The sequence below is a fragment of the Phalacrocorax aristotelis genome, chromosome 7, assembly GCF_949628215.1.
Source record: "Phalacrocorax aristotelis chromosome 7, bGulAri2.1, whole genome shotgun sequence".
NCBI lineage: Eukaryota > Metazoa > Chordata > Aves > Suliformes > Phalacrocoracidae > Phalacrocorax > Phalacrocorax aristotelis.
This window is the reverse complement of record NC_134282.1, coordinates 51,363,994-51,378,079: the sequence shown is the minus strand read 5'-3', so window position 1 is coordinate 51,378,079 and position 14,086 is coordinate 51,363,994. Positions and strand designations below refer to the sequence as shown.

At 43.4% G+C, this 14,086-nt stretch overlaps 1 protein-coding gene across 2 annotated transcripts in view; it reads left to right on the top strand.

Annotated features, from left to right (window-relative positions):
• The window catches only part of ADAMTS17 (ADAM metallopeptidase with thrombospondin type 1 motif 17), a 191,336-nt gene that overhangs the window by 139,875 nt on the left and 37,375 nt on the right, over nucleotides 1-14,086 (top strand). For both annotated transcript variants that reach the window (XM_075100679.1, XM_075100680.1), the window contains 2 exons: nucleotides 7,686-7,843; nucleotides 11,969-12,128. In XM_075100679.1, coding sequence (XP_074956780.1) covers nucleotides 7,686-7,843; nucleotides 11,969-12,128 — 318 coding nt within the window. The remainder of the gene's footprint in view (nucleotides 1-7,685; nucleotides 7,844-11,968; nucleotides 12,129-14,086) is intronic.

The following is a 14,086-nucleotide window of genomic DNA, read 5'->3' as shown; positions in this document are numbered from 1 at the left end:
CTGGGACGTGGCTGTTGATTTCGTTCTTGCTGCAATCTCTCTCTGCTTTCATGGCTTGGTTTCATGACTTTTGCTTGATGTGACAGTATGTGACACTTACAGGCCCTGTGCAACCTGAAAGGACCAGAGTATACTTTTACATATACTTTTACATAGACAGAAGAGTTCCTGAACAGGACTTGGCACTGGGTTGAACATAGCTGCTAGGAGCACTCAACACTCTGGGAGGGAGTGGGAAAGAGAACAGTGCCTCTGGAGAAAGGAATGGCAGAGATACTGGTAGGAAGGCGCCCAGCTCAGACTGGAGCAGAGGCAGGACAGGGCAGCTGATATCCCTCAATAACCTGACCATGAGGTTGCCTGCACCATTTCCAGCAGCAGCAGGTTTTCACTTGATGCTGTATCCAAGACCTGATCCTGCACTCTGAGATGGGCTAGCTGCAGCCTCTAGTCCACTTGCCTCTATTCTGCGAGGCCAAACAATTTGTTTAATCCTCTTCTAATTTCTTTTTCTGCATTCCTTTCGAGGCAAACAGGTGGCTTCTCCTCTTTTCACTGTTGGAAACAAACTTTTAGACATGGGTGATGAGTCAGGTTTGTGTGTGAGGTTGTTGTAGGGCAGAGTCTGTCGACTAATTTGCTGTCCAGGTCTTAATGGCTTAGATCAAGGATTGAAAGGGTATTTGTAAAATGCAACCAGTCAGCCACAATATACATCTGTCAGTCTGGTCTTTTGCCTCTTCCCTCCAGCGTTAGGGGTGTGTGTTTCTGTGTCACTACCGTGCAATAGATGAAGGGCTTTATCTCCCATCTACTTCTAGGGGAGACCAAGTCATAGAAAGGCTAATGCCCCATTGCTCTGAATTCACACAGGAAGCCTGTGGCAGAGCAGGGACTTGAAGGAAAATTGTCCAGGGCCCAGAAGAACACCCAGAACATTGAAACATCCTTTGCACACTCAGAGTTGCATGGCCACACTTAAATGGAGGAATTCTTCTGTCTCTCTTAAGTTCTTTATGCTGTGTGGGAAAACAAAAAGATAAGAGAAAATTCCAAACTCCCTCCTTTGTTCAGTGGACTTCTGCAGCTCATAGGTCCCTGCACCGTCAAACCAAAGCTCTTCTTACTGTGGATGAGCTCATTAACACATGATTTTTGTCCTTCCATATCAAACAGTGTTTCAGCCCTTCCACATGCTGATATTCTCATTGCAGTGGTTGGAACAGATGCATGTTCCAGCCACCCCTTAGCCTGGGAAGTATTAGGTACTGTTTTCACTTGTGCATGTTCTGGTTCCCTCAAAGTGACCTTCTCAGAGCAGAGCCACTGCAAGGTTTTAGGATAGAAAAGCACTCTGAAAGATGGATTTGCTTCCAGAGATATATCAAACCTGTGGTAGGAACTCTTGAGAGGATTATGAAGCTTGTTGCTCTCTGTTTCATGGAAGGGAAAACTGAGGTGTTGCAACTTGCTCATGGCTATGCAGGGAGTCAGTAACAAAGCTCAGACTAGGACCCTCGGTTTCTGGTTTCCATGTCTTTTGCTTATAATCCTCCAGTTCTGCAGCCAAAAGGAGATGTTAATATCCAATACTGGGATATAGGGTGCCACTGAAAGCGTTTACATAGTGATTGTGTCTTAGGATTTCAGATGGAGTGCCACTGGTTTTCTGTCTTGAGATGCTACCAAGGTTGGTAATATCACTGGGAAAGATGCTTCTGTTCTCTGCCTTTCACTCCAGATTCAGGGGGAAAAACAGGGCAAATCATGTCATTCAGCTGCCCTTAGGTCAAAAGCATTGGCATTTGTGCCACTTCTTGGTAGGAAGCACATATCACTACTGTTAGTATTTCCACTAATGCTGCAGCCAGCGTGCTGGGAGGGGATTACGCCTACATGTAACATGTTTGACATAGCAAAGCACTTGTAGAACAATGAAAGCCAGTGTTTCCTTGGGTTTTGCAAATACTCTGCCTTCTGGAAGCCAGCCTTTTTATTTGTCTGGGTGGGATTTGCACAGGGTATTTGTCCAGGGCTTGGGCTTTGGCAGATAGCTGCAGCACTGAGAGTCTTACATGGAGCTAGCGACTGCCCATCACTGTGACCACATAACCTTGGCTAAAGCAGGTATTTCCCCACTGGGTGATGGAGATTAGGATTGCATATATTTGAGAGCAGGACTTGGCCCTGTGTGTATCACATAAAGATAGACAAAAATCTGAATATCCAAAAGCTTCTGAATGCTTTTAGCTCTTTGCTTCATAGTCAGGAGCCAGGAGAACCTCCCTAAGCTTTTCAAGGTTTTTTCTTTCAAGGAGCACTGGACACAAAGAAAAGATACCCAATGTCTTGCTAACCTAGGCTGAAGAATAGCAGCAGGAGTTTTCCAATAGGACAAAAAAGATGACCAAGAAAACAAAATCCAATCACTCTGATAGTCCTCATAATGCATTGTAAACCCAGGCCTGAGTATGGAAGGATATTCTGTTTCAATTACACTGACAAAGTTGAGTCCAATCAGGTCCTATTCCCACTCAGAACCGGGTACAGCACTTTGGAAATGAGCCCAGTATAATTTGGAATCATTATTCCATGTGCTGGGAGCAGTGCCTGAAGAATTTCCCTCCACCTACAGGCAACCCACGCTGGCTGCCTTGGCTGGCTGCAGCGCTTAAAAACCACCTTGAACAGGAAATGCCTCGGCAGTTTGTGTCCACAGGCTGGGAGGCAAGCTGGAGGGACCCAAGGTGGAAATAAAGATCTGACTAGATGCCAGGCTTAGAAATAGATTGGTCAGTTCCCGTCTTCCAGCCAACAAGAAAAAAAGAAGTTATGGGTTGTTGCTGGGGTTCCTTTTTCTTTTGCTCTTCTACTGTACAACTTTGAGCCAGAAAAAGCTTAGAGATATAAAGAGAAAGACCTGCCCATACAGACATAGGGTCCCAGAAGAACTGCAGCCAGCTGTCCAAGGCAGAATAAATCCTGTGGGCGCCAGGTTAAATCAGTGAGGTCTGTTTGGCAAAAGGGCTCACAACGGCTGCTTTCCTGTTTAGGCTTTTCCACCACGGTCAGACAAGTTTTGTCAGAGAAGACTGCGTATATCTTTGTCTCCTCAGCTCCTGCCACTGAGCCCTCAGGGAGGTTGGGAGAGTATTCTTTGTTGCATGCTTTGTTTATTCTCTAAAATGGCAGTAAAGATACTTGCTGTCTTGCAAAGTGCTTCTGCAATGCTTGGATGAAAAGCACAGCATTCAATAAGAGCAAAAGGCCTTATTCACCCCACTGAATTTAGTATTATCATCTCTGGGGCTAGGCAGAGCCAGGCCTGCCAGAGTTCTGTGTGACAAGAATCACTGGAGAAAGAGCAGTACCCTGTGTCTAAGAGACATGGGGGGGTTTATAGCTGCAGCATTGATCCCTACTGATGGGGTACTTGAGTGCAGTGAAGACAAACAGTGGCAAAAACACTTTGGCCCAAATACTCTGCTGAGTCTCCAGTGTAATTGCTGCAATCCCCAAGGAGCACCTTTGGGAACAGAGCTGTTTCCACACTCTCCGGCTCCTCAGTCACTAAGGGAGCAATGCCTGCAGCAATCAAAATCAAACCTTTCCCAGAAAAGAGGCCCACAAAGATTAAACATTTTGTTTTTCATCAGTGAGCTATCTTCCTTTGATGGTGAGCTGGAACCAAAGCATATTTTTAGTCATTCAAGCTCTAATACGCTGTTTTGAGCATGTGCCATGGTATCTTTGCTAGTCAGCCATACTGCATGGAGATAGTTTTATCTTGTCCACAGCTTTGATTAGTTGTGTTCACAGCACCTCAAGGCCAGTGTGATGGCTGCTTTGATCTGCCTGGAAGCCACTAGGCTTTGGCAGAGGAAAGCAACCCTCCTTCAGAATTCTGTCTGAAGTTTGCAGAAGGTACTTTGTAGATCGAGGAACAAAGCAGGAAGAGAAGTAAGCCGCAGCCAGAGTTATATTGCTGTAGCATGCAAATACCAGGACATCATCGTACCCCTAGTCTATGTGCCAGAGACAACTTCCCGCAGGAAAAACGTTCCCCCACATACATCCCACTTGTCCTGGGGAAACCATACCTGCAATTTCCTTCCACCCTGATTTTGGAACCCCTGTTGGGACCATGATAGCTGTCATGAAGGTTGTGTGCAGCAGGACAGAAGGATGTTCCACCTTTCTCCAGTAACTCCTCAGGATGCAGATCCTCAGAAAGGCACACACAGACGCAGAGGACCTTGCAACCTCCACCTGCTCCAGACGTCCCCAGAGGTTAAACACTACAAATGATCATGAGCTGGTAAACTGAATGTGCTCTGAAATATTCCTGGGCACTGAGGCCAGTGGTCATGGAGCATCTTGTGTGTAGGCTTTCAGCCCCCACTGAAGGGAGGCTGCTTCCATACTGCTTATATTGGGAAGGGACCGTGGAAAGTCCTGGATCCTGAGCCATGCTGGGAGCTGTTTGGGAGAATTCAAGTTAACCTGGGCCATAAGGTATGCTAGGGACCATTTTAACAACATAGAGGTTCCCAGGTGCCTGGGAACATGCCTGTGCACTGTACGTGGAATAGTCTAAAAACAGGTTTCCACTGGAATCAGTTCGGGTATTTTCTCTCGCCTTCGGCAGACCCGCTGGGATCTGTGGAGCCAGGCACTTGTCCTGTTGAGCCAAATGGAACAGTTTTTCAGGAAACCCCCTGAAGATAAATCTAAGAGGGATTTCCTTCCTCTTAAACCTCATTTGAGGAAGGGATGAGCTGGCCCCTCATTTCTTGAGGGAATCTTCACTGTAATACTGTATAGAAGGTGTAAGACATGGCAACTAGAATAAAAGGAAAGTCTATGCAGAACAGCCCAGTATCGCTACAAACACTCCCACAGTAAATGAGACCCAACTGTTAAGTCCGTTGTATTGTACAGTTGACAAGAAGTCCAGTTCCTTGTCTCCTAAGCACTTAGATATAGCCTAGGCTCACCTAGAAGGCTTTGCTGGCTATGGGGACTTGATCCAAAGAGATGACAATGGGAGATTTTCCTGTTGACTTGGAAAGGCTTTAAATCAGCTCCACTTACCTTCTTGCAACACACTCAGTTAAGTGAAACCCAAGGTGTATTTTTTACTGGAAGAGAATAAAATGGGCATGAAATGCTGACGGTTAAGGAAACGTCTTGTTAAAGGCTTAACCAAAAGACAAAGTTAACCTTGGACTAAGGAAGCCCAATAACACTTGGGCTATTCTTTCTGTCTGATGTCAGGGCAAATTTGATCATGGTGCATGGATCTCCACAACGGGGCCTGGGACTTCATCTCTGTTAAAACAGGGTCTGCGAATTTTCTCTTCCCTCAATGCACCGCACAGACATCTGAATAACTGTGCTTCCGTTCTAATGTAGAAAACACGTAAATCCCTATATCAACTTGCACTGACGAGTCAACAGTAATGTGATGTCCTTATGGCTGGAGCTGCCTTTCAGTGTTTGAAGGATATCAGTGATGCTGATGCAATAGGTTATGCTGGAAGAAAGGACATGTTACTCTAAGTATCTTTTCTTCTGAATATCCATCTTACAGGGCTTCCTTCTGCAATAGACCTTTCTTTGTTGACACATAGAGACACTTCCTGACAGGACAGATGTGATCCTACGGTATCTGACCTTACGCATGTGTGTCCAGCTCATGGACTCTGAAAGGAAGGTGGCTGTGGCAGGCTGTTCCTTGCCTGCTGATGTTTTTTATTTATGGCCTAGTTTCCATCAAACCCAAGGGTAGATTGTATCTCCCCTGCTTCTGCCTTTTGAGAGCAAAGAAGACATCAGGAAGTATCCTGACCATAAGCTCTGCTTATTTCTGATGCTGGAGCTTATAATGTCTGTCCAGTTTTTTAACCCCAAAAAGCCTCTGGAATAATTTAGAACAACATACGGGTTGTTCTAAATTGTGCCTGTAGCTAGTGCTTGCAGGTTGGAATATCCTGCTCTCCAGGCTTGAGCACAAGGGGTATTAAGCTCATCTGCCAAGTTCACGTTCTGTCCACTGACCAGTCTCGGCTTTGTAACTTGACTTCTCCGTACAACTATGACAGCTAAATGTTAACTTGTTCAATGTTTGCATTATGGAGCACACACAGACTCGGGAGCGGTTTTATTTTGCACTTGCAAATCCTCATGCGTGTATCAACACAGAGGTTTGACTGATCTTTTTCTCAAAGGAAGTTCAGGAAAATAGAGTTTCAAAAGCTGGTTCTGCCTGGAAACTAAAAACTAAAAAAAATGCAGACTTGTGTTGCTTCATTGGGAAGGAGAGTTCAGAGATAAATGGTCTGTGAATTTTATGTTAATGCTTGAAGATCAGAGTAGGTTTCCGTATATACCATCTGAATGAGAATCTCTGAACCCAACTGGTGCCAGACCAGTCAGTCTCTGGATGGGCAGTCTACATAAAAATATGCAGCTCTTGCCTTGCAAACCAGACTTCAGTTTACAACCACTGGTGCTCTCATACTATTTCACCCCAACTACCAGTTTTAATAGCTGTAAGAGTATAACACTGCAAGTATGTAAGTGTTTTACCAGAAGTATCTTCAGGTCATACTCAAGCAGCTACTCTGTGGTATTTGTTTCTTACATCATGTCTGCCAATTTCATATATGTGTCCAAATTTATGGCACTGTCAATTTTTCTAAGATTAAAATCTAAATAGTTAGATTTGAGAATAATCCTTAAAGTGATCTAAGTGTTTATTTCCAATAATATACCAGATATTCCAGGCATGTTCATTCTACATATAAGCCTACATGTTTCCTGTGTAACCTTTGACAAATAATATTGCGATTATTCCAGGAAGAATTATGGCTCTGACTGTTCTCTAATTATGCTCTCTCTTTCCAATCTCCACTCTGCTCAGCTTCGATAAGGAAAATGGGCTAGTAAATTTTGCACTTTCCTAGTCAGTCACCTCCACTTTGTGGGTCTTGCTTGTTAGCACAATGCTGTAGTGTTTTAGTATTACTTTTAAATCCAAATTAAATCTCTCTTCACTGAGAATCAAAGAAAAACCTTTAAGTTGTGCAAGCTTCCCTCTGCAAAAGCAGAGCTGTATATGTAACTGAATTCAACAATATGCCAGGAGTATCTGTGGCTTTTGGACATGCTCCTGAAATAGGTCAAACTGTGGAAGACTTCTACCATTTAGTCCTAAATCAGTAGTATTTTTTCAAAGACAGTGGGTAGTTATCTTTCCTTCCTTTTATTTCCTTTGTAACTCCTTCTGCACACTCTTTTTTTCTTCCCCTTAAATTTTCTGGCAGTGGAAGGGCACAGAGAATGCCTAAAGGTTTGAAACTGGAGAACATTGCTTATTCAGAAAGCAGAAAGTAAAAATTTAAGTAGTAAAGCCTTTGAAAGACCAGTTCATATGACTTTATTTTTACTTAATAGCAATGTTAATATAATTAGAAATGCCTTCATCAACTGAGATACAGAATATGCCCAAGTTAGAAATGTTATGACGAGTCAGCTATAATTATACCTTTTTTTCTTTTAAACTGTCTGTTACAAGGCTACTGCATCTTGTACTTCAGGTGGGCTGAGACAGAAGCTCAATAGCCTATACTGTAATTACAAATTTGCTTACATCTCATTCCATGGTGTTTGATTCATTCCAGCTTTAAAAGATTCCAGTAAGAGATCCATTAACAGCGACTGGAAAATTGAGCTTCCTGGTGAGTTTCAGATCGCAGGCACTACTGTCCGGTACGTGCGAAGGGGTCTGTGGGAGAAAATCTCTGCCAAAGGACCAACTAAAATACCACTACACTTGATGGTAACTTTATATCCTTTGTTTGTGTTTCTTAAGTGATGCAACATATAGGGTTGATATTCTAGCTGAAATTTAAATTTTGATTGTTTGCTTCCTCAGCAGAGCTTTTTAAAGGTATGCTGTAGTGCTCTCTCTGAATTCTTCTGCAGCATTGCAAGGGCTGGAGAAACCCAGATCCCTACTTAAAAACAAATGATACTCTATTCTGGGAGAGCATGCAGTGTCCCAGTAGACTAATGTCCAGTACAGGATACTCCTGTAATGTGTCGCAGACAATGTGACAGGTCCATTCCGGAGGTTGTAGGTTTCCCGGGGCCTTATTTATTTCATGGACATACCTACTCACGCACATGAAAGGATATTTACTAAAATATCTTGTCAGCTTGTGCCAGAACATATTCTATATTTAAATACACTTTGGTCTAACAGAAGAGATGTAGATATGGCATGAACAGATGACACGTGTGAATTTGACCCTCTGTAGTGACTTAGTTACACACAGAAATGTTCCTTGTTTTCTTTATATTGTTTTTTCAATTTTATGTATTTTAAGGTATTCTTGAAAGTTTTTCCTGATGTTCAACATAGACCTTCTGTTAACGAGGCACATCATTTTCTAAACAGTCGTAGGGCTGCTGTATGAGAACATGAATGAGAAGTCCACAGGGGTGGGAAGAACAGGCTTGTAGTCCCAGTCCTGTCACTAACAGGTGATGGGGTGACTCATGAGCCAGTCCCTTAATGTTGGTGGTAACCTCGATGTTTTTATCCAGAAGATAGCTGTAATAATGCCTGTCTCATATATGCGTTAATAGTAGGAAGTCTGTAGAAAGCTTTACAGTTTCTATAGCAAGGTTTGCATACAAACATAGGGTATTTTAATGTATGCATTGTTTCCTGTAACTTTTTTTATCCGATTACATTTTTCTGTGTGCTGTTTCTTTTCCTTGTGACTTTTTACCACATTTGTTCACTGAAGGCTATCTGTAAGCCCTGCTAAATATCAGACTGTCCCTTTCCTCACCTGAATTTTTTGGCTTGCTGGTGTTTCTCGTGCAGCATTTCATGGCCCAGTTTGAAAAGCTCAGAAGTTGCTTGAACTTTTCACGCACACACAAAAAATAGTAGTAATGCTCCACTTTGTCAGTACTTTCTCTGTGTCAAAATATGCTGCGTAGGAACATGAGGTTCTTTGCTTTCTCAGACAGATGAGTGAGTTTACCAGACCCACACACAGACCAGTGTAAAGCTGGATTCAAAGAGGTTGCTGCTGATATAGTCAGTGGTGCAGGTTTGGGCACAGCTGCACCTTCCTGACCCAGCCATGTAATTCAAGGTCTGCCCACACAAGGGAGGTGTATACAGGAGCCTTCATCATCAGAAAAATCATCTTCTGCTTGACTCTACCCTTAAAACAAGTCTTCCTTCCTGATACCAGGACTCTGACAAAGTATCTTGTACTGCCAAGGTCTTCCTAGCCTCATGCAAGAAAAAGGAGTTGCACAGGAACCATTTGTGAAGATGCTGTGCAGGGTTTCTTTGCCAGCTCTTGCAGCCTTGCAGGGTGTTACTTAGTCGAGGTGTACTGCAGTAAAATCTGGTACCATCATTTTGTGAACTTCAGCATCAGTGGAGCTTTGTTTTTAAAGAAAAACTCATTTCCCCTTCATTAAGAACTAAGTAACTAACATAGGAAACTAGTGATTACGAGGTCCTCCATGAGTGTCCTTTCCAGGTACAGACTGGCATTTTCAGCAGATATCAACAGAGGAAATTTTCCTTCTTCACCTTCCCCCCCCCCCAAAATGATTAAAAAGGAGAAAAGTAAAAGTTACCAGACCATTAAAAAAACATGTGGCTTAAAATCACTGCCAGTCATAAACAAAGCACACGTGAAGTCTTTTCTTCAAATCAGATATTAATCTTTTCCTTGATACATGGTAGTGGGTTTCATTCTTTCAACACAAGAAAGGCAGGATGGTTACCAGTTACCTCTAAAATAGAAAACTGTTGTTCAAACAGTGGTGGAATACACTGGACTGACAAAGAGCCAGAAGCTTCAGTCAATCCATTGTGACCTGCATTTGAAACCAATTATGCACACATACACACACACCCCAATTATATATGGCTACGAAATTGCATGAAATTGGTTTCATATGGGCCTTTAGATTCACTAGTCTTGCACCCATATTGAGATAATAAGGATTTCTTTTTAGGAGCTGGTTTTTAATACTTGAGGCATTTCTCCAAGTGCATTGCTGTAAGTATATTTCTTGGAGAAATTAATGTTTGTGTAACTATGCCTGTGCTAGACCTCCTCTTGGCAACAGAGGACAACCAAACACTCCCAGAGCATAAAGATGCTTTATGCAAGACTGATTGATCAATTCTGTAGAACAAGCTGTTTGTATCTCATGCACTTAAAGAAAGCCAGAGCAGGTCTTGCGTTCTCTGCCTCTGACTGCCTGGTATTTTGAATTGGGTTTAAAAAAAAAAAACATTCATCTTTGAGACTGTAATGATGGCTGGTTAGTTTTAACTGTGGTATTCAGCTCTGGTGTTAGGCTCCCTCTGCAGCTGAAGCAAAATCATGTCTCAGTTCCCCACGTCTTCTGGAAGATGCTTTTCTGCCCAGGGTTATGCGCTGTGCAGAGAAACTCAAGGGTGCGGAGTTTGTGTAGCCCCGCGGTGTTCACTGCACAGACCTCCAGGATGTCAGCGGCTGCAAGCTGGACTGCTTCTTTCAGCACATATGGTTATTTTTTTGGTTAAATGAGCTTATGACAGCTTTAGTGAGATTATTGGCTAAGCAGGAGTGATTTCTGCCAATCTGAATGGGAAACAATTATTGTTGGGAGAAAATAGCACTTGCAAATTTGCATTACAGTAGTACTTCTATGACATTTGTTAATACTGTGGTAATTCAGATTCCATCGACCTCATACTCCATTGGGTGTTTTCTAGTCACTTCTGACTCGAGCCAGGGGAAGTGAGAACCAAATGAAGCCCACTTGTAAATCAAAACAGGACCAGAATTGTCATCTACCTGTGGTGAAAAATTAAGCCTTTTCCTCTGTTCCTCTGCCTTTTTTAATAGTCAGTGAGTTTGGGAATAATAACACTAGAGACATCACATGTGACTTCATGGGAAATAATCAGCGTGCTCTTGGAAGCAGGTTTCACCTTCCTCTAGCAATATGCAGGGTATGAAAAATATACATGTTGCCAGCAGCTGTATGATGTGGCTCTTCCTTGTCAACCTCAGGTTTCTGAGACAATAAAATCCTGCTCCTACAGCTTGCCAGCAGGAATAGTCACGCTCACTTTGAGTGCCACCGTCCCCAGGAGGCCTGTGGCTTTTTTTTTTGCATTAGTTGTTTTTACTTTGAGAAGGTTCAGCTTGTTCCTTCAGATGTGTTAATAAACATTTCTGCCTCCAAGCTATGGACTGCTGTGGCCCAACTCAAATGCAACAGTAAACACTGCAGCTGACAGAACCACCCAATGGTTGAAGTTGAAAGGGACTTCTGGAGGCTGTCTGTCCAAACCTCCTGCTCAAGCAGGGTAGAGCAGAGCAGGCTGCCCAGGACCATGATCTGTAAAAAGTACAGTGTTAGCCCAGAACTTGCCCATTCCCTACAGAGGTCCCCAAACATAAGCCTGAGTCTCTGCATGAGGCTTGCAGACAACTTGCTTTCTAGAAAACAAGGGTAGGACAGGTATGATGAGTGACTTTTTAACTCTAAATGCTCATTAAAATAGTTGTTAGGTGAAAACTGCTAATTTAATGCTTCCTGTTGTCTTACTATTTCTCTTTCGCTAGCGGCCCGCCGATTACATTTGAGACTGAGACAAAGTCATGCACCAAATTCCAGGTTTAAACACCTCCATGACTGTTTTAAATATTCACAAATTACGAGCAGTATTGCTCCCGCAGGTGCCCTGTTTTACCAATACCACTGTAATTTCAGGTTTCTAGATAAAGATTTGGTTGCATTTCATGAGGTACTTATATTTTAGAAATACTGGCCTGAGACCGCATTTCCAGCATTACTGTCTCTGCAGTCTGTTGGCTTTCCCAGTACACAGTGTGTTGTAACAGCCTTTCTTTTCCTGCTGAACCAGGTGCTGTTATTTCATGACCAGAATTATGGAATTCATTATGAATACACCATTCCTGTAAACTATACTGCTGAAAACAGAAGCGAGCCAGAAAAGCAACAGGATTCTTTGTACATCTGGACGCACAGCGGATGGGAAGGGTGCAGCGTGCAGTGTGGAGGAGGTAAGGCCATTTGGAAGCTTGGTGGGACTTGCTGTGCAGGGTTTGCAGACACCAGCCATTAGAGAGGTGCCTGCAGAAGACAGTGTTGCCAAAGCATGAAGGAAACTGGCCATGGGAATGGATGTTGCCATTACAAACTCAAATGAGAGCTCATTCTCACCGGCTCTCCCAGCTATCATCCACATCCCCACAGTTAATTTTCACCCAGCATTTTGGCAGGGACGCTGCTTTGTCGGCTCGTTACCGTAGGCTGCAACTGCACCTGGATTAGTGCTCCGCGGATGGCTCAAGGCGCTGTGTGCAGCCCCATATCTCAAGCCTCCGTCACATTCTTGGAGCAGAGTTTTCACAGGTGTTCAGGCATGTTCACTGAAAGACACTTCCTTCCCCAGGGATGAAATGGGGGCAGTGCTGCTGTGACAACTCCTGGAGATTGCGTCAGACGCTCTTAATGCGAGCTAGACCTTCTGGGACTATGTGAGCACATTGCAAATCACACTTTTCAGATGATCCCTAGGATGTGTTGAGACAGATTTGCCGAAACCCTGGGGGGAATTGATGCCTGTGAAACCAGAGACTGGTTTGTCAGCCACTGTCCATTGAATTTTCAGTGCTGGAAGAAGTAGGTTTTTCCCTGAGGAAAATGGATCACTTCCATGCATTCTGGCCAGTCTTTCTTCACCAGCAGACCCAATTATTTATCATATTATATGACACCAAGTAAGAGTGCTCGTCTTCAAATTTGAAGGCTCACTGCTCTCAGTGGACTGAAACTGTGGATTTATTTTCCTCTGTAAATAGAACTCATTTAAAAATGGAGACTTACTTTTACTCATGTTTTAAAACAATAATTTCTTAGAGTCATTAAACCCTCACATGAATGAGCAGGAAATTTGTTTCTGGCCCTTATGATTTGAGTTGCAAGCCTGCCACATATTTGAATCAAATCAGTACCTGGCAACATGGCTCCCACCACCTGTAGCTTGGATGGCAACGGATCTCTTATATCTTGGTTGTCAGATGCTTTTACTACTTACCCAAGCTGGGAAGGGCCTTTTCCCTTCCATACAGACCTTTACAAATTTTTTATTAACAGAATTAAAGTTATTTTTAATGATCTGCTGCAGATCATTAATAAACTCAACTTGGTGCAGACTCGGGGTTAAGAAGAGGATCTGAGAAGCCAGAGTAATTATCAGTGAGGCAAAGTCACATGGTGCAGGGGTGGCATTTTCCTTGTCACATCTGGTCATTGTCATGCTGCCCCGTGGCACAGCTTTCCTGATGTCACACAGTAGAAGGCTGAGCCCTGAGGGCCACACTGCTGCGTCTCAGTGAAACTGCTGATGCACAGATTACATGAGAAATGCTGGCTGCTCCTGAGATGTCTCCTACTGGCAGGGTTTTTAAGCCTGGAGGACCAGAAGATGCCAAATAATTTATTTTGGTGGCTTAATTCACCTCTGTGAAATACAGACAAGCCCAGTTTATCACCATTGAACCCCAGTCACTCCTTTTCAACCTGACTCATCCTGAATGGGGAGCAGCAAGGGGCAGCTGTACTGTCATTATCAGTCACTGAGGGGTGGATGGTTGTGTGGCCTCAGCTTACATAGCTGGAGCACCTGTCCTAGGTGATTACAGGGCACAGCTACATGGGGAGGAGGAACCAGAAATGAAAGCAAATTGTTTTCAAGATTGTTTTCACATTAAACCCAAGAAAGAGAAAGCCCAACGTGCTGTTCCTGTGAAGCAGTGATTTTTGCAAATATTGGAAAAAGATTGGTAGCTTTTCTGAAAAAAAAACTCAGAACAATACCAAAGTAAGACAGAAGTGGGAAATAAGATTGCTTTCAGAGGTGGTGGGTCTGTGCAGATTACATCTGGCAGAGGTAGTAGGGACTTCCTCGCTTTTGAGTTTTGGTTAATGAGTTGACATGGTTTTGTTCTTAGTCGCT